At 34.5% G+C, this 24,844-nt stretch overlaps 1 protein-coding gene across 1 annotated transcript in view; it reads left to right on the top strand.

Moving 5' to 3' along the window:
• Window positions 1–24,844, top strand: part of UNC13C (unc-13 homolog C (C. elegans)) — a 103,458-nt gene that overhangs the window by 4,109 nt on the left and 74,505 nt on the right. Inside the window, exons 2-7 of the mRNA XM_009994427.1 lie at window positions 7,658–7,680; window positions 8,214–8,278; window positions 13,960–14,038; window positions 15,900–15,905; window positions 18,868–18,939; window positions 23,907–24,126. Of these exons, the coding sequence (XP_009992729.1) occupies window positions 7,658–7,680; window positions 8,214–8,278; window positions 13,960–14,038; window positions 15,900–15,905; window positions 18,868–18,939; window positions 23,907–24,126 (465 nt within the window). The remainder of the gene's footprint in view (window positions 1–7,657; window positions 7,681–8,213; window positions 8,279–13,959; window positions 14,039–15,899; window positions 15,906–18,867; window positions 18,940–23,906; window positions 24,127–24,844) is intronic.

Here is a 24,844-nt window from a genome sequence, read left to right as displayed (position 1 = left end):
CTAGTATAAATTTCTTTTGTACATGGCCAACTACTTTTACACTAAATATTTAGTTAACTGGAAAGTATGTTATACAAGCAATTAAATATTGCTAATATTAAAGTTTATTTTAAAAGTCCATTTTTACATTCAAATAATGACACTAGATTGTAGATTTGCGTTTTACAGATCTTTTTCTACAATACTGTGTTAGAAAATAGCTGGTGTCTGTATAAAGAAAGAGCAACAAGTACTTTAGTGATTTTTTCATTATTTTATGAGGCATAGGAAGGGGGAACTACAGTAATTTTACTTTAAATTCTGAATTTAAAACTTTCAAAATGTTTTGTTTTTTTTTCCTGGAATAGCCTATCAAAAGAATACACTACTTCTGAGTGAGTTGTAGTATTATTGCAGTAAAATATTTCATTATTTTCTTTTCAGTGAGCTGGATGGCTGACTTGTATGCAGTTTATTCACAGATAGTAGAATCCACAAATGAATTCTCCATCCTTGGAGGTACTCAAAAGCCATCTGTATTATGGTCTTGGGCAGTTTGCTCTGGCTGACGCTTCTTGAGCAGGATGTTAGACAAGAGGTCCTCTTGAGGTCTCTTCCTCCATAAGCTGTTTTGTGATGAGGAAACAAATTTTTTTATTACTTTGTAGCCTTTGAAGAAGGATGTCATCTTAATGTCCATTTGTTCTATAAGACAAAACATTTTACTTCTCTTTTTTTGCTTGAGTTGCACAGCAACGTAGATTTAGTATAGGAAACAATGTTTTTTGATTCAGTTTTACAAAACGAACAAAATGTACAGTTGGTAGCCGCTCAGTTTTCACAACCTGCCCCCTCTTCTTTTTTTGTGCATTCATGCATGTCCAAAGAATACCTAATTTATCATTTAAGCAAATAGTAGTTGAGGGTATTGTATCTTCCTTTTCATATTTGCAGGAGCAGTGATAACTTTAAAGAGAAATGACTAATAGCTGATCTTGGATTTACTTTACTTGTATGATTTATTTTATCTTACTTCTGTATCTGAGCCACAGCCAACTTCTGATTCCTTATTTGTGGATGGAAAAGTACTAGATGCGCATCAAGTTCCTTGAATTAATCATTATTATGTAACCAAAGTATAACCTGTTTAATGAATGGTTTCATCTCTCTATGTAGGCAGGAGCAGGTAGACAATGATCTGAACAACAAGAGATAGAGCAAGATAATACAGTAGTGTTATTGCTTCAATTTAATACAAAACTAAAGTTTAAAATGTGAGTATTTCCATTCTAGTAACATATCAAGTATGGTCATGGAAACCTTGGTGCGTAAATAATGCATTAATGCACAAGAGCAGCATTGGATAGTCCTATCCTCTGTCTCTAAGTGGAGAGAAAAAATACACTATGGGCTGGTTGCTTATATATTTTTCATTACAATGTGGTTTTGGCCCATATACTGGAGTGAAAGTAATAGGGTATATGGATGAGAGGAGACATGAGCATACATTAGTAATCTTCAAATTTCAAGTTCTGTAAGGACATAGAGGCATAGTGATGATGTGTGTATGTTGATGGATTTTAGAAAATTAGAGAAATGCTGGCTAGTGGCTTGTTTCTTTGTATGCTGTAATGGAGAATGACTCTTATTTATTCTTCCAGTCCTCACTTGCTATTTTCTAGATTTCTTTTTCCCTAGAGGCTTCCTTCTTTCCATCCCTATCTTGTTATCTTTTACAGGTGTCTTAGCATAGGCATCATTCTCTCTCCTGATGAAGCCATCCCTATGGATAAGTCTCCAGAGTTGCATACACTTGTCTGAGTTGCTATTAATGATAACAGACTCTTTCTATACATGGAAATTTATGAGCAATAGCTTCTTGATCTATTTGATTAAGATCTTACTGCTCATTTGGAGAAATAATTAATCAAAACTGCTTTCCTTTCCTACTCTACTCCTTACAGGAAATGGGGAAAATAACAATTTTAAAATGTTTTGTTAAGAAGGTCAAAATGTTTACTTTCATGAGGATTATCCAGAGACTTTTTTCAATTGCTTCTGTTTACAAGAATAATTATATTACAAAATAAAATATGCTGAGTTTAATGGTATTTGCTACATAAATGCTACTTGTATATTTTATAATTGTGACTAAGCATACATTCTTGCAAGCCTAAAACTGTCAAGAAAGCCTGATCTTCAAGAGGATTGTAGTTTTCTAAGACCACCAAAAATCAGGCAGCACTACTATCATACCATATTCTGTAATAAAATAGTTCTCTTGATAGTCAATTTATTTTTTTAGAAGTATGTTTCAGAAGTTGGTAGAAGTATCTAGTAGCTGTTGAAAGACAATAGAAAACAAGGGCATTGTAAGTCTAATGGGACTCAATTTCTAAACACCAGAGATGTTTTTAAGCATGTCCTCATTTCAGATTTGCAGACCAGTTTATTAATAAAGACACAAATGCAGTTTTTATCTTCACCATGCTGACCTGCTGTTTTGGCTCTCAGTGTATCCACTAGTAATTTTTCTACATCACTGCTAGTAAAATGCTGGCAGCAATTCTTCTATTTCTCCTGTCATCCAAGCTTTATTCAAGTTTGACCTTCTCTTTGTCAGACATCCATCACTCATTTTTTATGATGTGCTGGATTTAATATTATCTTTCAAGCGTTATACATTATATCTTCCTAGAATATGCTTCAGCAACACAGCATCCTCTAGGCTTAAGTACAATAATATTCTGTCATGATAATATTAGTTTCTGGGTACAGCATTAATTTTTTTAGCATTGCTTAATTTATGTTATTGTTTTGGACATGCAACCTACTACTCCTTCTTTTATTTGACCCTGGTTTTCTACTTTATTTCCCTTCCTTAGCAATATATATTAATTAGAATTGTCCAGCTCAGACTACAAACTGGTTCTGACTAAGGGGATCTTACACATGCTATTTACATGGAACAGCTGTATTGTTATCTAATTCCAGCAAGTATTATGTCTAAACGGTTTGCTTCCTGGAATGATGTTATTATCAGTCAGTTTGGTGTTCTTGCAACCATTCTGCAAAATTAACTACTAACTTTGAGAGAATAATAAACCTTTTCCAATTTAGTGTTATAAAATTAAATACAAGGTAGCACACATAATGCCATTTTAATGCTCAGGTTTCCTAACAGTTCAGCATTTCTGCAATTCTTGTGCTGTGGCAGGGGTTGGTGAGCTACATTTTTGCCATAATTAATGAAAGAGTATTAGGATGATGCTCAGAAAAATGCAAAGGTAAAACAATGACACAAAGCTTGAAGGATGCTCACAATGGGGGCAGGGGGTGGAGGAGAATATCTTGTGAACCTCTTTGATACAAATCTCTCTGCTGATTGATGAGACTTGTCCAGCTGTATTTCTGATAGTATCATAAACTGCAAAAGAAAAAGTCTGTCTTCTCTTTTGTATCTTCCTTGCTAGTTTACCTTTCATGCTGGAAGAACCTGCTTTTTCAGCATCCTTTAGAGAGATTTTTTTTTAGAGAATTTGGAAATAGAAATTAATTATATTGTATCACATATCCCTGTGATCAGTGGTAAGTTAAAGGTGGCAATATTACAATTAAAAATTGATAAATCAGGCCATGTGTTAATTTCAAAATAGTTGATAACAGTGTAACGCTCAACTTATATAGGATCTGTTAGTTTTCAGGTTGATCTTGAATATTAATTATGTAGCATTAACAAACACTTGCTGAAAGCCTTCCAACTGATATGTGGACAGAAAATTACTTGAGGCCTCCTTCATTCTGTCCCCTCCTTTGCACCCATCTGGAGACCAACTTACCTCAGAGGATACTTGTGAATCATTTTCCATAGAAGCCAGGATTTAGTGTGTATGTTGAATGCTATACAGACTTTTAGTAGTTGGAATTTCTTATTAACAGAATCCTAAAGATTAATTTTAAATAGTGAGTGGTTTTGTTTTTTTTTTTCCCTGAAGGATTCTGTCACTTAATGGGATGTTTAGGGAATGGTAATAGAAAAGGAGGGTTAGAGATAAGTAGAAAAGAACGTTATTGAGTTGAAAATAACTTTCTAGTTAAGCAAGTGCATTTTAAAATATTAATTGCTAGATACTCCTTAAGGTTGTTCTCTCTTTCTTTAAGTTTTCGTGCTCTATCATTTAGTATTAGGAATTTTGAATAGAAAATAAGCTTATCTGCAGAAATGTGATATATCATTTTACCATCCTGCTTTCTTTACTGTAATTAATGATATGCCACATTTTTATTCTATGTATTGTTATAATTTTATAATTTTAAATGAACAACAGGTACCTTGTTTCATTACAATATCCTTAACTACATTAAACCAGTGTTTTCCTATTTTCACCAGTTGAGTTTGAAACAGTCAGACTGCCTAAAAGAGAAAAAACTGGAGGCTGGAATTTCCTTTTGCCTTCAGGCAAAAGGATTTTTCTTTTCCCTTCAATATTTAACATTTGTAAATACAATTTTTTGCTAGTAAGTAGCTAGATGACTGTCCTACTCTTCATCCTCTATACACCTATATACAGGGAATGCACTGAGCTGAAATAAGTCATTATGGAGCAATATCATTCCATGGATTTTTCCTATAATCCTAGTAAAACACCCTCCAGTTGTGTAAAATGGTGTATGGTGTAGAGGCATAACAGGAAGGCTATGGTGGTATTTTGTAAAGTAGTGAATTTTCACCAAAAAAAATTCAGGAGAAACAGACTAATTTAAATGAAACAGAAAGTATCCCATAGGTTTAATTAAATGAACCAGCATTTTCACTTTTCTTGGTATGTTTGTAACTTTTTGGTTAGTTGTTTGCCATAGAATGTTAAGCTATCTGAAGATAAGCTATTGTAAGTGAATCTTTGTCATTCAGCAGTATAATCTGAGATGTCTGGCCTTGAATCCCTGATTTGAAAATAGATGCGGTGGTCTCTTACATAAGCACTGTTCATGTCTTTTGTACATCAAGGGATGTGGCTGTCTCCTCTGGTAGCCTAATGACTACCAAAGTGAATTGCCTGGTGATGGAACACTTCCTGCTTGATTGCTCTCAAACACACAGAGAACATTTCCACATTTCAGATTATTTCACTTGTGGAAAATTCAGAAGAAGCAATAAACAATGAAGTTTTCAAACCAATTTTGTCTCTGAAGATGTAGTCACTTCTTTAAAAAAAAAAAAAAAAAAAAAAAAAAGCTCTTAATATGATTTTGAGAAATTTGTGTCAGGCATCTGCTTTAAGCAAGTTCTGTTGAATAGAGAGACCATTAGACTGGTGGGGTTTTTTAATAGAAATTACAAGAAAAGCAAGTAATACCAAACAAGTAATATATTTCTTCCCTTCCTAATTTTTGATTGTTGCTCTCCTTCCTAAATTTAGGCAAAATTAGGTTCCAGTAAAGGAAGTGTAGTGAAATTAGATGAAGCTGCCTGAAACCCAAGAGAGGTAACAAAAATTTCATATGTCCATCTCTCATGCTCTGAAATACAAAATTTTATTTAATAGGAAAGACAAGTCTCAACGATATTTTAATACAACTTTCTAAAAAACTGAATTAAACATGTCATTTATGTGACATTTTAGGCAACTGGTAGCAAAGTATCTGCAAACTATTTTAAAATTGCTGTTCACACAAATAATACTGAGATTCATTATGCATCTTGAAAAGCATTATTACAAAATTATTATGATTAGATATTCTAGAACAAAGGTGTAGGTTGCATGAAGAGATTATGGTGAGGCTTCTTACTTTACAAATGATGTCCTGCTTAAAGTTTCCCTCAGTGCCCAGATTTTCTCTTCACTTTACAGACTCTCCTTTTTTACAAGTCTATAATTAATTCAGTCTCTTATAGTTAGGTTCCTATTGGTATATCCTCTCATTCATCTGTCCAAATGCGGCTCCAGAACTTCGGTTTTAACTATTCCTCGTATTTCCTTTAGCCCTTATAAAAGCACATCCCTTTTTTTCATCCACAGCCAGCCCAGCTTGCAGTTGTCTAGTTACTCCTGGTTGTGCTCTTACCCTGCTTATTGAAATGCTGTAATAATTTTAGAGTGGAAAGGTAGGATCATATGGTAGTGCTTATCTTCTTTATATGCTTGTGGAGAAATAGTAGCCAATTGTATCTGATGTTGTCAGACACATTTCACAAATATATTTTAAAAAGAAAATAAAAAGTAAAGACCACTCTACTTTCTATAACTCTACCCATTCAAGCGAGGGTAATTTGACAAACAAATTACTATAGCTTAATTTAGTCAAGAATTAATGTCTGAAGCAAAATTAAAATTCTGATATTTCAGAAGGGGAAGGGAAGTGTTGAAGTGAGAAAACATCTGAATAGTTTGTGTCCCAGCGTAATAAAATACCTTGGGAATTTAATATTAGTAATACTTTTTGTTTAATATTCTGTATAACTTAAAACAAGTTTTCCTTTTGACAAGATAGTTCACTTTTTTTATGCATACTCATTCCGAAAGGGTTGTTCACAATAGTTGTGAAAGAAAAGCCAAGATCTGTAGTCAGGCATAAGAAAATGGCAAATATGATCTCACAAGGAAGGAGAGGGTGGTGCATAGTTGGTTTGTCTGTGGATTCAAATGTTGTGACATTGCTAATACCTAGTAGCTTAGTCCTCTTTAACCTTTTTGGATAACACAAAATCAGATTTCATCTGACTGGTAAAACTAGTTTAGAACAATTTATCTCCAGTTTCTGTTCTGCCTGTTCCTGTGCCTGTTCTTTGCCTTGAGCATATAAGTAGCCTCTAAAATTAGTGGCACAGCAGGGCCTTTTGATTCCCTGGGTTGTCAGTACTACACTCTACACACCTCCACATTTGCCAGTATGTTTTTCATATATGTGTTTGAATGTGATATTTTCTCATAGATAAACTGATTTAAAAATGAAATGTGGCATGTGTTTAAAGTGTAAATAATAATTTTGTAATATAAGTCATGAGGAACATCTCCAAACATCTTAAAAATACCTGAACTACTTAAAGGGCCTGTAGAATGTACTCCATTTGGGGTGGCAATATGGAAAGATCAGTAAGGTGACAATTAAAACATAGTTTTAAATTGACAAAACAAGAAAATGTCTCTCATTAAATCTGAACACATCATTTTTGCATGAAACAATTTTATATTTGTGTCCTATCTTTCTATTGGCATTTAGGATTCAGTAATTTCTGTAACTGTATGAATAGCTGTGGTAGAATAGAACAATAGTAGTTCAGGACATTTTTGTAATATATATACCCTTAGTAGAAACACTTATTTTCCTTGAAAATAGAGCAGTTTTTTTTTTAACAGTGCAACTTTATTAAATGTACATTCATTAATATTTTTTTTTACATGCAGACAACCTAAAAATCATGTGGAAATGGGATACAGTATATAAATTATAAGTTATCCACACAGTCCTGCATAAGTGACAAGGGTTTTTATCTACTGAAAATGTCTTTTTTGCTTGTTTAAATTAAAGTGACAGTAAGGAAACAGCTAATCTCAGGTGTTACTCGGATTCTGCTCATCATTAGCAGATTAAAACAGTGACATTTTTTATAGCATAAGGTATTTTCTCAGACTGTTTTGTCTAACCTGTATTCCCCTTCTTCCCAATTCTCTTTCAGATAGCGGTTCTGTGGATGAAAAGGTTTAAAATTATGTATTTATTATAGGGATCATGTATTTTGTTGATGTTTGTTTGTGACTTATTTGACCTGTTTGGTTCCTTCATTTCAGTTGTGAAATTTGCATGGTTTTTTTCCCAGCTTTCCACTCTTTTGTTCTCCTTTGAGTGTATTGCAAATGTGTTGCATTTATAAACAGGTCAGCCCTCACTGTTGTGCTTATCATAACTGCCAACACAGGGGTCTGCTACTGTCAAACTTGATATCTGGGATTTTTGCCTCTAATTACCATCTACACTGCATACACCATAGGACTTAAAGGGCAACAGTATTTGGGAAGCAATATCCTACCTTCCCATGGGTTCTTCTAGTGTGTTTCACTAAATGCTGAGTGCTACCAAAATGTGTTCCAAAGGAATATTACTGTAGCTTTGGCCTGGAGCTGACCCTGCTAAACATTTTCATATTCGGTGTTATATGTTTGATGCAGTTAAATTATGTCCAGGATTTATTAATAGCAACTGAGTAACTGTTCTTTTTCTGGTCTTTATTAAAGGCTCGGATAGTAAGTGGGAGTTCCTTGGATGCTTCCAAGATTTATGCAGTACAAGCATTTAGTGGGTAAGTACCAGTATGACTGGGAATTTTGTTATTTTTATCTTCAAATGAGTCTCATTATGTCGATATTTTTACTAGGCCTTGTTCTTATAAGATACTGAATTATTTCAAAAGGAAGATAATAAGTTTGTGTGTGTCTTCTCTTAATTTTTTTGTGCCCTTAATTTTTAAAGAAATTAATACAAATTAATACCAAAAAATCAGTTGCACAAGTGAACTGGATGACAACTTTTTTTACCTCTTTGGATGCCAAAATAAATGCCTTTTGAAGCTGTAGTTCTATTTGATGTCTTGATTTTAGTAAAAGTATAGTAATGAATAATACCAACAAAATATTTGAAATCTAAAAGGTGTTGAATTACGTCCTGTTCCAGCTCAAAGAAACCTCAGATTTGCTGTAAAATCATGAACTTATAAGTGGCATTGTGCTTACAATCTGCAAAACCAAGAGAAAACAGTTTAACATCTAGTTTGTGCGTATTTTATGAATAGTATTTTGTAAACAGTATCTGTGGGTGTAGGTACCAGCAAGTATTGACATCTATGTATGCAGGAAGCTACCTGTGACCATACAGTTTTGCCATATGCACTGCTTTCCATAACCAGTTAGTTAATTACAGTTTCCTAATAGGTGTAGGATTTAGAAAAGTAGTGTACAAGAGTGATGATGATGATGATGATGATTATTATTATTATTATTTTGAGGGGTTGCAGGAAAAACCCAGTCTCGTAGAAGTAAAGGAGACCTTTTGCCACTGACAAGTACTATATGGACAGAAGTTGGTCTTTTTATGCCCTGTCTTCCATTTATAGGTGAATAAATTAAGACATTGAATCCTCTGAGAATAAGGTGTGTCAATCCCTTGTACAGCCATTCAGTAACCACTGCACAGGACTACTTCCAGTGACTGACAGTAGCTCACTACTAGCTCTTGTTTCAAGATTAGGCTTTGCTTCTTTTGGCTGACAGAGTTTATTTAGACTGGGCTTCCACTCCCTTTGCTGTCTGCAGTATCTCGTGAAAGCTTTTGTTTTACTAGGCTTCCCTGAAAACAGTGATGCAATTTTCACTTCTCATTCAGATGAAGAACACTGACATCTCAAACACTGTTGTGGCTCTGTTCTAATTACACTTTCTACTTCTCCATGCAAAAACTAATCCCTCATTGTAGAATCCGTCAGCCTCTTCATTGCCAGCATTACTGGCTGCAGCCTTTAGCTATGACTCCTTTTCCCTCTTTACGGTCCCTAAAAGGTTTTGCCATTAGAAGTGAGGGGAGATTGTTTCTCTCAGAACCTGTGATACCTTGCTTTATCTATACAGAAATATCTCAGTTGCCTCTTTTCAGCCTTCCTTTTCCTTCTCTCTCATGGCACAATGATGTGAACCCCTCTCACATACACCAGCACATTGCAAGTCTCTGGCACAGGCTGCAGCTCTTCATTCCCTGCAATGATCTCCACTTGACTGCATGAAATGAGAGAAAAAACAGGATGAGAAAAGAACAGGCTAAGACCAAATACAACTTTTCTGCAGCTTCTCATGCTACATCTCTGATAAAAGGCGTGTGCTCCACCTTGCCTTCAGTATCAAATAGTATCTTCTTCATTTTAGTTTTCTTCTTGATTTTGTTGAACCTGAGACAATTTAGAATTTCTCCTTTCAATATTTTTGAAAGGTACATGAAGGTCAGTTGGGTTTTTCATCATGAATATGAATCTGGGATAGTCCTGTTTTACTTTTTCCAGAGATTTGCTAGGTATTAATTCATTGCTTGCCTGTTGGCAGTAATGTCAGAGACTGATAATTTTGCCACATGGCCTGATCCATTCTGAAATTTGCTAATGGCATACAGATGGTACTGCATGCAGATTATTACTTTATTTCAGTGGCATGTTCTCAATGGTAAAACAAATTTATTTTTCTTGAACTGTCTGACAAATTCAAATAGATTATTGTTATGCAAAATATCTTCAGAAGCATACACAAAATAGTCAATATTACAGAGATTTTTCTTGCTTTGAATTACAACTTGTGTGCCTTCATCTTCATCATCTTCGATGTCAGGATGTTGTTGGGTTGTTGTTATTGGGGGTGGGGAGGGGAGAAGAGAATTTAATGAACAACATACATAATATGAAGAATTTGTCTGTGGCTGTAGTGTTTAATGTTCCAAAGGTTAATATTTCACTGTCAATACAGCATTGCCCAGTTTATTAGTTCTGGCAGTGTAGCTATTCTCCTAGTTTTCAAAAAAAATTAATCTCACCATCCAGATGCATATAGTAATCCTTACTTCTATCTTCTAGCCAACAAGTACTGCATAATTATGGTCCTTTAAAGTGTTGTTAGAGGAACTGAATTTGTTCTTGTATGGAGAATTTGTGCATAGGATAGTTTCCAGTTCTTAACCCCAAAGTTGGGGCAGTTTTAGTAAAAATAAAAAAAAATTAAAAAATCCTACTAAATATGCAGGTGTCCAAGACTGAAACACCTGTTTTCAGTGCACACACATATTACTAGAACTGTGCTCTTCCACTGGATATCCCAGGCAGGTGTACATTCGCTTTTTATCTAGCTGTAAGATATGAGAGTTTGGTGGGTCAGGCTTTCCATGTCTTTACTGGATATTGTTCACCTGATGTTGCAGGAATCTATTTTTGTGCTATTAGCTTTTAGTTTTGTCTATGTCCTCAAGATGATTTTTTGTTTCAATTAGTTCTGTAATTTCATTAATTTATATAGTGCTTCTAACTAAATATTTACATTGGGGAAAAAACTAATTAACAGCACTTATCAATGCTAAAAAAAGTATATAACATCCTGTATCTTATCTGCTAGCAGGAGTTACATAGAAATCGCTTGCCTACACACTCCTGAGTTTCTTTCCTCCCACATCTCAATATGTGCAGGAGTCCAGTGGCTATTACCTTTATCCTTCCGTGTGCCTGTAATGACAGGCTTCCACAGCCTAAATGGCAGTGATCAGAATTTCTGACGTATCCCTTCTTCAGCTTATTACCTGGCTTATACACTTTCCCTTGTCTTCCCACCAAACGCAAAAAGTAGGTAAATAAGCTCATATCTGCTCCAAGATCCTTTGTTATAACCTTTTGTACTATCAACTCTTCCCAGATTTAAAAATATGTTCTTCGTTGTTGTCACTCTCTTCTTTTGAACTCCACCTCTCAAACAATCCTGACATCTCAAACCACTGCAAGGCTACTGCTACCAGCTCCAGCCAAACCTTTGCTAAAGCTGCTCTTCTCTTTGTTTCCCTTTAATCTTCAAAAAGAATGGAAGAGTCACTGTTTATTCCAAATTATGCAAAAAGGCAGCTGTTGGACTTAGATTAATTAATACTTTGGTAAAAGATTCATAAGTCTCTCAAAAGGTGAGAATCTATATAGCCCTGTTTGAAAATTACAAGTGAAGAAGGATTTGTCTAGGTTTGCTCTAAGAGGTTAAAGATTTTCAGCTGCTGACTAGCTGCTCCTAAATCCAATTAAAGTTGGGTTCTTCATTTGAGCATATGATCAGTCATAATTTGAGTGGATATATTCCTTTAATATAGATAGCCTAGTCCACCTGAAAATTTTCTGACAGCTTCTTTAATTGGCCAGGATAATGGGTTTTACTCTATGGAGGGGGTTTGATATTTTTTTTTTTTTATTATTTCTTAATAAAGTATTTTTTTCCTCATATTAGACTCCCTTAATCCAACTTTAATTTTTAGAAAAACTGCTAGGTATTTCTTTCCTGGCATTTGAATACACTGAGAACCAAGAAGAGCTGTAAATCCAGTCCTATAATTACTTTCATAATGCTGATATTTTCTCCTAGTACTCATATACAATTTCAGTTTCCCACTTCAGCAAAAATTGTGTGGATTTGTGGGTCTTCAGACAGTGTGGCTGTCTCATAATTATTTTCATTAACTTGCATGGTTCCATTTTTACTGTTTTACAAAAGCCACTGGCTACATTTTGTGATTATAATATGCAGCAATGATACATTTCTTCTTCCTTTCCTCACCCCCTAGTTCAGTCTTCAAAAAATGCATCTCAGTTTTCATGAGATCAGACCAGCATTGTAAATTATTAAAGCTGCCTACGTGTTTTATTTATTATATTTAACTACAAATTCATGTAGTAATTATGTTGTAAAACAGACTCAACTAATCTGAAGTCTTTTATATCCTAAGAACCTAAACAAAATAAAGTATCCCAGTAACCTAATATGCATGTTAGTACTGAGTGATTTAAAAAACAAAACAATGAATCCTCACCATTTCATTTTCATCATTATCTTCATCTGGAAATGAAGTCACATAAAGCTTAGAGTAGCTCCGATTTTTTCCAAATTTTTTATGCCTAGCAATGACAAAAAGAAGAGAAAGTAAAAACTGTATGTGAAACAGTTTCTTGACTCCACTGGGTTTTTTGAAGTTAAACTCATTGATTTTGGGGATTGAATCTTGTGTGTATCAGTGTCAATGTTAGATCTTTATTAAGGTCTTTGCAGGTATGCAACTGTAGCCTCTATATCCAACAGGAATCATCAGCTAGCATCTTGGCTTGAATAAATATGGAAGTTGTCAATTGTACTAGTGGGGACTGGTTGTAATCTCCAAGTCAGAAGAGGAGTACTGGGGACAAAGAATTGACCCTTTGGAAAGAAAATTCTGTCACTAATTTCAGTTAAATCTTTTTTCACTCAGTAGTTGTGATATGCATAAATAAAATTAGGGCTTTCAGATGACAAACTGTGGTGACGTTTAACTTTTTATATACATAGAGACAGAGAGAAGTATAAGAGCAATTGAAAAGGTTATTTGACACAGTGTCAAACAAGTATGGAGGGGGAAAATCTGGATTTTGAAAAATATGGTATCCTAGCTTTTCTGTCAATCTCCAAGTATCTCTAAATTAGATCTGACAAGGTATAGAGCCATCTTCCAACATCCATTGTGGAAAAAAAATGCATGAACATAATACCCATATTTCCTATGCTGAAAAGTCATGGAGAACGAGGCATATTATTACTGAATCAGCATGTGTTCATTTAAATACAATTGGTGTGCTAGCCTTATATTCTTTGAAGCGAAGCCAAGTTGTTCTTTGCTGTTATTTCCAAGTTGTATTTGAAATCTAATATGAGGTTCAAATGTGTGCTTAAGGAAAAAGCTTAAATTAGGCAAGAGAAAATAATTATGGTCACTTTGGAGTTACCTTAATATTTGACTAGTTCTGTTTTCCGCATTCACGTGTACTCATACGAGAAGGTGTTAAGTAGTTAGATATTTTTCTCTTTGTATCAAATTTATGACAATGACATCCTGTACGAAATTGGGCTCCATCTCAACTCCCAAATAGACAAGTCCTTTTGATGGAAAGCTGCTGTTATAATTTCTAAATCCATGGTAAAAGGATTTAGGAGGTATTAAGCAACCTTTCAGCTACTCTTTGGGTGACTGCCAGGGGAAAAAGTCAGCCACAAGTAGAATGGTTTTGTTATTTTTTTCATAAGAATTAGCACACTTACCTTCTTCAACTGCTAACTGCCAATTTTACTTTTAACTGCAAATACAGACGATATATGCATTTCTTAAGGATGGAGACTTGTAAGCCCCAAGTCTGTGTTGGTTGTTTTTTTTATTTATTTTTTGTCTTTTCATCTCCAGTGCTGGCCGTGGGCTGTATGGAATTGACAGCATGCCAGACCTCCGCAGAAAAAAATCTTTTCCCCTAGTCCGAGATGTGGTAAGTAACTTCTGGTGCCTTGAAACTGTTGATTCATTTGTCAGTTGTCAAGATGTTTCTTGTAGTTAGTATTGTGCATGTGAATGATAGTTTGTCAACCATTGTTTTATAGAAAAAAAACATTGTTTTATAGAAAAAAAGAAAGGTATCTTGAGATAATGGATTGAGAGCAGAAAAAGTCAGTGATGTAGCTGTAGTGTATTAGATAAGTCTGGATATCTCACTGAATATTTAGATATTACTTGTGGAATCAAGTAATGTGCATTTAATGCAATAATAAACTAGTTATTTTTGTGTTGACTTTGCTTATGAAGAAAACTGTTGTTGAGTACTTGTGATACAGACTGATTTATTATGATACCAGAAGAGGAAGAAAGTTTCTTTTGAAAAAGAACCCTGTTTCAGCGTTAATTTTTTAGAGGTTTTTGTATACTTCAGGTACAGAATGAGGTATTTTATTTTAGCAGTCACTGCAGAAAATAATCTAGGCAAATAAATTTTGGCAGTCACTGCAGAAAATAATCTAGGCAAATAAATTTCAGAAAGGTAAGAAGAAAGGCAGTTCCTTTGAGATTTATTCTGATGTGCAGTCTAAACAAAATTAAGTAGAATCACTCTGAAGAATTTTAAGTGGCATTCACATTTCTCTTCTGCTTTTTCTTAACAATATAATTAATAATTCAATAAAATACATATTTTGTCTCTGGTAGTGGTAAGCCCCAAACCAATTTCTCATTGGAAAGAAAGGGTGTCAGCCAAAGTAACTTATTACTATAGTTGACTAAGATTGATCTTTTAAAGACAAATTATTACTTAATGTATTCTCAGCCACTCTGTTCAGTTCTACAGTGATATAGCATACTATCTGAAGGGTCACAAAGAGAAAGCACAGTGACCTTTTTAGAGTAGAAGTCCTCCTGAGATGAATGAAAAGTTGCATTTTATTTCATAATAGAACCTACATTTGTTGGTAACCATCATTTTGACAGTAATCACTTCATTGTTAGTTGTATTACACAAGTGCAGTTTACAGCCACATTTTATACTTCTATGCATGTTAAATAGCACTTCACTTTAGTCTTAATTGTTGTAACTGTTTACAGACATGTATTGATCAGACTGAGTTAAGATTTCAGAATCTTCCTATTAACTATTCACTTTGAAAAACATAATCATTATCAAAGTGAAACAATAAAGAAAATTCACATTTTGAAAGGTGGAATAAAACTTTCCTTTTATCATTCTAATATGTCAGTATTATTATGCAATTATTATTTCTTTGCTGTGCAGTCATTGAAGGATAACTCCTTGAAGGAATTCTGCCTTTAATAAGTGGAAGTTGCAGAGTTTTAAAACTACACTTTATTCTGGAATTTAATAATTATGGACTTAGAGCTCTTAAGTGTATGTTCTTTAACAATACCCGTTATAAAAATAGGAAGTTATATTACAGTTCTGTTTTGCAGCCATAAACCTAAAAAAAAAAAACCAACACATTAAGAGAAACTTATTTCAGACCCATTGTAGGTAATTTTCATCTTTGAAAGATTATGTGAAGGTTTGTGCTTATTAAGCAATCTTCTGTGAGCTCTGAGCTTGTAATAGGTTAGTTTCAAAATACCTCATTTAAATCACTAACTTAATTCTCAAGCTCTTGTAAGATGTGATACATTGTACATCACTTTTTTTTAATTTCGTTTTTCAGAAATACAGGAATAGTATTGCTAGAAATGAGTGCTAGATTCTTTTGACAATGTATGAAATAGATATCAATTGATGAATTTTTGTTGATATTGCAATAAATCTGATAAATTATTAATATTCTTTACATCTTTTCTCCCATCTTGGCTGGATATTTCAGGCTATGGTAAGTGCTTTTGTACTGATATATGTTCTAAAATTCTCATAATAACTCTTAGGGATTTCATTAATGTCCAGATGTTTAGCTGCACTTATCTTTTCCTTGCTACTATTTAAAAGCAGAAGCACAGTGTGAGGAAAAGTTTTCTTGCTACATTCATAACTTGCCACCTGGTTTTCCATAAATGAGTCTGGAATCATTTTTCTTTTCCTCTTTCCAAAATACTCACTCCTCCTTACTTCATTCCATCCTTAAGAACAGACACTAGTTTTTAACTTAAATTCTGTAAATTTAATTCATGAGACTGTTAACTTTACTGGTTCCTCACAAATCCCTCTAGAAAACTTTCTTTTATTATTCTTCCAACATGACAAACAATTAAGAACAGCCTAATTATAAGTTTCTTATTAGGCCTTGTTGTTTCATATAGACTGCTGTGCTATGATTTTAGACAAATTTCTGATTTAGGAGCAAATTGGTTAAGCTACATGATGCCAGTAGAATATTGGGAGTACTGGGCCTAAAGGACACGAGAGGGTCAACACTGCTTTCCTACATTTTGTTTTCTCACAGGATATAGTACATGTTTCTTGACTTATAGCATGAGACTCCAGTTCTTCAGCTGGCTCATATACTTTGATATATTGCTGGAGGACAGAACACAGTATCAACACTACCCTATATTTAAGGTTAATGTTACTGTGTCCTTTGTATTCCTTCCCTGACAAGTACTCCATACTGCTCTCTATAGCTTGGAATGTCTAGGTTTGTGTAATTTAGACCTAAAGGGATCAAATCACTTTCTAAGTATCAAGAGACATGAAGACTAGAGGTTAAAACTATAAAACTAACATACTGCAGGCAAAGAAGTGTGAATGGCAGCTTTCCAAGACTTTGAAAAGAAACCTATGCATCAAGAGGGACCAGAAGATGGATGCTTTAAAAATTAATCTCTTTAAAGATAAAAATTATCAAAATTATTTCTTTTCTTCTGAATGTTCCAAACACATCTTTATTTGCCATTGCTCAGTGTGATGTGTGGGGTCCCATGGAATTAGGTCTTGTCACAAAAAGCTTGAGAAGCAGAGCCTAGACTGTTTAATCTTTACTGTCACTTTGTCAATCTCACTGGCACACACCAAGGAAATTTCCCATATTCACATAAGAATAAGGAAGAAAATGGTCACTGACAAGTAAACAATTATTTATTAACAACAGAATGGGAAACCTGATAGCAAATTAATGGCATAGGCTTTGTAAACTGCTGAGAGTTTAAAATGGCAGGGAGGAGTTTTTGCATCCCTTATTAACTGTAATAGGAAAGTGATGGATCAAATAAAATATTTCTATGCCAAGGATGACTTCTTACTCTATAATTGGTTTCACAAGATTCATGATTTTTTGTCTGCCTGCAAGTTTAATTCTTATCAAGGAAAACTTAGTAAAAATTGAATGGGTATGTTCTCAGGGGAAAGCATTTAGAATTAAAATTAACAGTCTTAATATCTCTAAATAAAACTTAAAAATCCATTTAAATTATGTCAGTGTTTAAAATTAGAAAAGAAGGAAGAAATTGGAATTGTCTCTCCTATTAATGATTAATGATGCAGTTCCTCTAAATTGCTTCTGACCCAACCTCTGTTTCACACAAATAAGAATGTTATATGCAAAATACCAAGGTTTTTGCTGTAGTAGCTCTGCAATGGTGGACTACAGATTCCCAGTTCACAGTAAGGAGAAAATCTGTATCCTCACAGCAAACAACAGACTTGTGACTGGTGGGAGGTACAATTGATCATACTCACACTGCTAGATTATGATCACAGCAGTGTGTGACAAAGCAGGTGCTGGGTTATGGAAGAACAGAGGTAAAACACAAGTATACAGGCACACTTGGATTGATTTAGAATAGGGGAAAGGATGCATGAGCCCAATTTTGCAGGTAAAACATAGTAATATAGTAGTATTATGGTAAGTATTTTTGTACAGTGGAATAAATCTGATCTCTTTCTATCAGGCCAAAAGGATTGATGATAGCAGAAGTGACATTCAGAATTGAAGTATTCTTTGGAAAACACAGAGAACTTGTTTCCCCAGGGTTTTTTTTTCTTCTCATTATCAACACTCTATAATTCTTAAGGATCTGCTTAAATTACAGGGATATTGTGGCAAGGAAGATAAAATTTCCCTGTTTATTGTATATTAAAAATACCTGATTTTGACTGCCTTTGGATGTACTGTATTAGAGCAAATGGAGTTGCCTCTACAACTAAGAACATAGTCTTCAGAACTGGGAGGTGTTCATATACCCATAACATCATGTGGGCAAAAGAGGAGAGACTGAGGTAGAGTTCAATTTTTTTTCCTCCTTTGAAGACCCAGAGTATTTCTCCATATAGCTATTCACAGTATTGAATGGATATTGTCTTTAAGGTAAAAATTACTTTTAGGTTTCTCTGCGTTTTAAGACAAGTATCATTTTATACACATACACTCGGCTTTAAAGTTTTCAATCACTTACCAAAAAAAATTACCCACACCAACAATTTGAATGATAAGACTATTGTAAAATGATCTTCCATGCTACCACAGGCACAGACAATTTCCAAAATTAAGCCTGGATGCCTGCCCTTGTAGTATAATAATTTGGTTGGCAAACTGGAAAAACAGTGACAGCCTATGGTTTTAAAAAACTGCATCATAAACCTCTGAATAACAGGTTTTATATTAGAAATGGCAGTTCAACTGGGCGCTGCTGAAACAAACAGTAATGAAGATGGAAACTGTGCTTGTATTGTGTGCTGAAACCTTAAAAGTTGAGTGCTGCAAACATGAAATAAAAGTTTTTATAACTCCTATAGATTTGCATAAATCCAGTAGTGTAATCAAGTGCTTCTTGCCCTCCATTAGATTGAACAATTGGAGTTACTAGCCTGATTTTTAACTGCTTTGCATTTGCTTTAAACAGACACTCGCAGCTCGAAAATCCGGCATTTCCATGGGCATGCTCACCCGGACCTCCGTAGACAATGATGAAATGGTAAGTGTTTTCAGTGGCAGGTTTAAATAATTTAAACATAGGATAATTTTTTTTCAGACCTCATCAGAAATTATTTCAGCCTTTGACACTAAACTGAATATATGAGCCTGCTGGCTTTTTGTGCAAGGACTTCTAGGCATCTTGAACAGAATTTGCTGCCTGATGCACAGTGAGAAAACCAACTTTGTTTTTGCAAACTCCCATCCATGAAAGTCAGAAGATACTGACAAACCTTTGTTTTGCAAAATAGTTACTTGAGGAAACCTTTTCTTTTAAACTGTACAGTTGCATCAAGCTTTCTATCCAGTCTTTCAGCATCTGTATCTCTTTGTCACACCGTGAGTACAATTAGAATGACAGGACTCTGCAAGAAGGTTTCTGTGTGATTTTTATTTTTTTTTTCTTCAGTCCTTTTAGGTGTCTGGGATTTTTTAAATGTAACTCCTGCTACAAACAGGTGATTCTAGATGAAAAAAAGTGTTTAATTCATACAAGTGACAAAAAATATCTTGAAAAAATATATTTTTAAATAGTCATAGCTAGTAAAATCTGTGTTTTGGTTTTCCATTATTGACTTACATTTGTAAAATAAATATTAAACAAAAACACAATAAGTGTTATTTTCTTCAGGAATACTTAGTGCAATACTAGCTGGTTTATGGGGCTGAACTAAGTAAAAGCACTAATTTGAAGGATTAAGTGCCCTTTTTGTGTTTCTTAAATTTCTAATGCAAACATAGCCTTCTAGAATGTGTCGTACATTGAAAAACATGAAGTGTTGAATTTTTATTACACTATTGTTAAGATCCATAGCAGAAGAATGGAAAAGCAGAATATGCTGATGGATATTCTGCAGCTGGAACTCACAGCACAACTAGGTACACATCCATCACTCTTCCCTGATTTATTATGAACTTTCTATGCTTATATGGTAATCATAAAGGAACAATTTGGTTGTGCTCAGGGATGGATTGATGAGATGGGAAACATCTGGTGTTTTAAATGATCTTTCAGTAGGAGTAGTAGTGATTTGGTTCTGCAATCTCAAAATAGCAACAAAGGTTGATCTAATGAAGGAGAACTATGGAATCTTAAAAAGAACTTAAAAGCTGACAGAAAATTACAGTGAACAAACTTAAGCTGTGCAATTGGTGCAAAATAAAAACTTTTTCCATCTACATTATAGCTGCTACAAAAATAATTAAGTTCAGTAAAAGACCCTAAGTTACTCGATGTTCTTTACTAAGAGATATATGCTAAACAAACAAATAAAACCATTTATACTTATTACTACCTTTCATGAAAATAAATAGAGGTTCAACTATTATTTTACATGCCTCCCATCATGCAAAAACTAGCAAGATGCGAGGAGGTCTAAAGGTGCAAGTTTTGGAGATAATATTAATTGCCAACAAGTGCAGGACAAGAACAAATAATTTGGACAGCACTTATAGATTCTGACTTAAGCAGTACTGTTGAGGAGGAGAAAGGAAGGCATCAAATCCTAGTGGACAGCTCAATGCGAACATTTCTCCAGTGCTTGCTGTGCCTGAGGAGAAACAATTGAACTATGATTCAGGAGAAATGGAAAGGGAAAAATAAGTTGGATGTATTTCTATCCCATTGTACTCTTTGGTCTCCATTTGAGCCAGGTCATGTGAAAAATTGTGTACCAGAAATAGATATTCCTTAAGAAATCTTCAAATAAAAACGTAGGTCCAAAGGCAGACAATGTAATTTAGATACACAAAAGTTCTTTTGATGAGAAAAAGCAAACAGCTAATTCAGTGAAGAGGTGAATAAGAGAAGCCTGTCCTATGCCAGCCCTCACTAAACACACTAGAGGGAAGTGAAAGGTAGTACTTTTTTCTCTTGCTGTGTAAGTAGCCAGCAGAACTTAATGCCCTAAGGCATCATCAAAACTGAATACAGCAAGACATTGAAACAAAAATAACAAACCTTTTCAGGCATAAAATAACTCTCCAGATACTCTCCACAAAACCAGATGAAGTAGTGCAGTCACTCATGAGAATTAGGGAAGAAAATCCCCTTTGGGCCAGTTACTCTTCTGATTTAAGGCCTTTTTGGTTTTTATTTTACCTCAACTTTTTCTGAAGGTAATATTAGTGACTGACAGAAGCAGGTTATTTGGCTGATTAGATTCAGTATGGAAATTCTTTGAACTAATGCCTTCTATTAAAAATCAAATGCCATTCCAAAAATTAAAACCTGAGGTTAATTGCTTTGAGCTTTGCCACCTGACATTCCTGTCCTGGTAACTCATACGTGACACAGGGAGTTCGTATGTTCTCAGGCACTCATTCAAAGACATTTTAAGCAGTGTCAAAGTATTAAATTCAGTGATGCTTGAATGTATGCTTTCAGTCGAGCATTCATTTAATTGCTTTGCTGAACAAAGAGACAGAGCTGCAAGTTTGTCAAAATATTATGTTGATGACATTGAAAAAGTATCTCAAGTAATAAATGGCAGAAATTAACTTTAGGGGATAAGCAGATAATTAAATCCTCTTATATACTAACAGTACTAACTGTTGTCATGCCCAGAGCTCAATGAATACATATAATAAACACATTCAAACAGAAAAGGGTATTAAGAATTAAAGCCTCTAGACAACAGGAAGATAAATAAAAATTCTCCTTTAAAATTGTGGTTTGCTTTATTAACAACAGGGGAAAGATAATGTTCAGCAGCAAAACCATTCTACAAAACTTCATTTACCCTCAGATGTTTATTTCAAGGCCTGTTAAGCTGGGCTATTTCATTACTTTCTGCCATTTCACAAAGAGATAAAAGTTACCGCCAAAATTCTGAAATTATTTATACTGTGAAAAACCAGTGAAGATGAAGATAGTGAACTGACATGATTTGTACTGATACTACTACAGTTCAGAAATATGAGAGAGTAACCTGCAAAAGAATCTTCAAAGACCTGGTGGTTTCTGAGGAACATGATACCTCAACAAGCTGCGTATATTTACCTCTGCTTGGTTGCGAAGTTTTCTTTCTGATCCCTGTATCTGGTAGGCTGTGACATGGGAGGCAGAGGGTGCAGAAATGCACAAAGGTGAAGTTTGTCATGACTAGCCCGGTCTTTCATAGGGTCTGCCAAATCAAACCAGTGCAGATTTTTGCTTGCTCTCACAGAGGTTGCTGGATGGCTAATTGTGTAGAATAGGCTAAAAAAGCATGCTGGAGAGAAATCTAATGTTTTAGTCATTCCTACTATATCAGCCTCTTTTCTTAGTTCAATTCTAGAGCATTCTCAGAGGTGTCTCAGAGGTCCACAAAATGTCTGTTCCCTTTTTGTTGGCCAGGCATCACAGGATAAATGTTGCTTTTAGCATGTAACTATGAACTTCAGTAAGAGCTGTTCCAGCCTATACTCATTTGGGGTTTGGGGTTTTTTTTATTTGTAGTGCTCAAACCTATGAATCGGTATATTTATGGCTACATGGTAGTGCTTTTAGCAGAAGTCTTTTAATTGATGACTCTGATTATGCAACATTATAGAGATGTGCACAGAAGATTTTATTTTTATCAGACAATTTATCATTAACAGAATATTTCACATTTGAGCCAAGATGCAGATACATAAAACCAAGAGCATGTCAGCCTGCTGTTAGGCTAGTATCTTGCATTTGGCATACACTGACTACAGCTGAATGTTAAAATTATGGGAGTGCTAACAAATGCTTAACTGAGTAAGTTAGCTTTGCTTTCTATACTTTCAGAACTGTGGCAGTGATGTTGAAGTTCATGTGGACAAACCACACAAATTCCAAAAAGTTGTTTCCCAGTTTGCTACAGGTACCCAGCCAGAATTGCATTTACCTTACGTTATATCCACACAAGGTGAAGATATGGTAGGACAGACAGATATTCCACTTCCCACTGTGCTGCCTCTTTTAATATGGTTTCTTCTTTCTTAAAGAGATTATTATTTCATTTATAAGGGAACAGGGAAGGAACTTGTATTACATTCATGGCAGCCACACATGCATTTGGTGAAAAAATAAATAAACCGAGGTCATGTTTTTGTGTGGCACCAAGTGCTGCCTATAGGGTGCTGAGTTTTTCTTATTCCCCATAAATCAACTGGACTTAGAAGATCTGGGTACCTGACAACAAAGCTCAACTAAACAGACTTCACCATTTTGGTCATATAAGCCTATGTTTTACATGCAAAACTTCAAGGACTATTTTTCACCTTATTAAACACTAAACAGATGAGATTCAGGTTGTTTGCAGTACTGATTAGTGAGCAGCTAAGAATTGTTATCCTGCTTTAACTGGCCAGGGATGCCAAGTCAAAACAACCCAAGAAACAAGTATGGATTTTTGAGAGAATGGATCATTCTTGTTTGTAGGTAAAAAGCATCTTGGTGCTTAAAAAGAAGTGGTGAGTGTGTTGTTATAGAAATACAGACAAAACGGAACCATTAAATTGGTCTGCTTTTATTTGATGAGGAGATTATAAAGTCACTAAGTAACAGTGTATATATAAGGATATAGATAGATATACTAAGGATAGCACTGTATATAATCAAAGTACATTTTGTGCAGCATGACTAAGTTCCTGCAGGAAGTATTTAAGTATTCAGAAGTAATGTGTTAGGTAGATAGTTACTCAAAATGCATCAGCGATTGTAACCTAATGGCTCAAAATACAAAAATATCTAGAACTCTGTTAATTGACAGACTTGATTCCAACTTAACTTTCCTGTTCTTGTAATCAGTCAGAATGGTTATCCAGGGATTTTTTGTCTTCAAAGTGCAAGGCAAAATGAGTAAATCAGTATTTTGTAAATCAGTTCATACTTCTATGTATGTTGTGATATTTTGTAACGTTGGAAGTAAAATGACATACACTTTAGCTCCAGTTTGCTGGTATTAAGCAATACTTCAACCCAAGTCTTGATTAATATTTTTTTTTCTTACCCAACAGAAAATACATGTCTTCAAGAAGACATTGCAGGCTTTGATCTATCCAATATCATCAACTACACCTCATAACTTTGAAGTCTGGACAGCTACAACTCCCACATACTGTTATGAATGTGAAGGTCTGCTTTGGGGCATAGCCAGACAAGGCATGAGATGCACTGAATGTGGTGTCAAATGCCATGAGAAGTGCCAAGACCTCCTAAATGCTGACTGTTTGCAGAGTGAGTATTTCCTGACTAAAGCTAAAGCTTTGCAGTATTTCACACTTTTTGATTCTGTGTGTACACTCAGATATTTCCTGAAATGAAGGGCCAGATCATCAGAAATCAGTGAAAGCAAATTTGATGTTCATTGGCTGAGGAGCTAGCCAGAAGCTTTATTAAATACTTATACTTAATTTGACTGTCGTCCTTGGAACTTGCCAAAAGTTGCTGGTCAGTTACAAAACAATGTTTGGTAGCATCAGTGTATTATTTGCTTATGAGCCAATGGCTGCACTCAGAGCAATTTTTTACATTTACATAAACCCTCTTTTGTTTTATTTAACCCAGAATACAGGAAATGTCAAAGCAAAGATTAAAATAAAATATTCCTGATACTTATTCTGGTCATGTTAATATGCTGCAGAACAGAGAATAATATGAAATAGTACCTTCAAAATACTAAATCGTGATTGCAAATGTATATTGTAGAAATTGTTTAAAATCTCAAGTTTTTTAAGGTCAATATCTTGGCTTGTTCTAAATTAGGTTCTAAGAAATCAGTTGTACATTCATTAGACCTCTCATCCTCAACAAGATAGTGCTTTCTAGCAGTAGGTTCAATATGAAATTAGAATTTACTTCAATCACGTTAAGTTTTTATCAGTTCCCAGGGTAAAAGGGGCTTGTTAACTCCCTGTGCAATGAAAGTTACAGTATTGTTTTAATTAGTCTAATC

This window comes from Chaetura pelagica, unplaced genomic scaffold (assembly GCF_000747805.2).
Source record: "Chaetura pelagica isolate M959 unplaced genomic scaffold, ChaPel_1.0 scaffold222, whole genome shotgun sequence".
In the NCBI taxonomy this organism is placed as follows: domain Eukaryota; kingdom Metazoa; phylum Chordata; class Aves; order Apodiformes; family Apodidae; genus Chaetura; species Chaetura pelagica.
The sequence above is the reverse complement of the archived record's forward strand: the minus strand, read 5'-3'. Positions and strand labels throughout refer to the sequence as shown.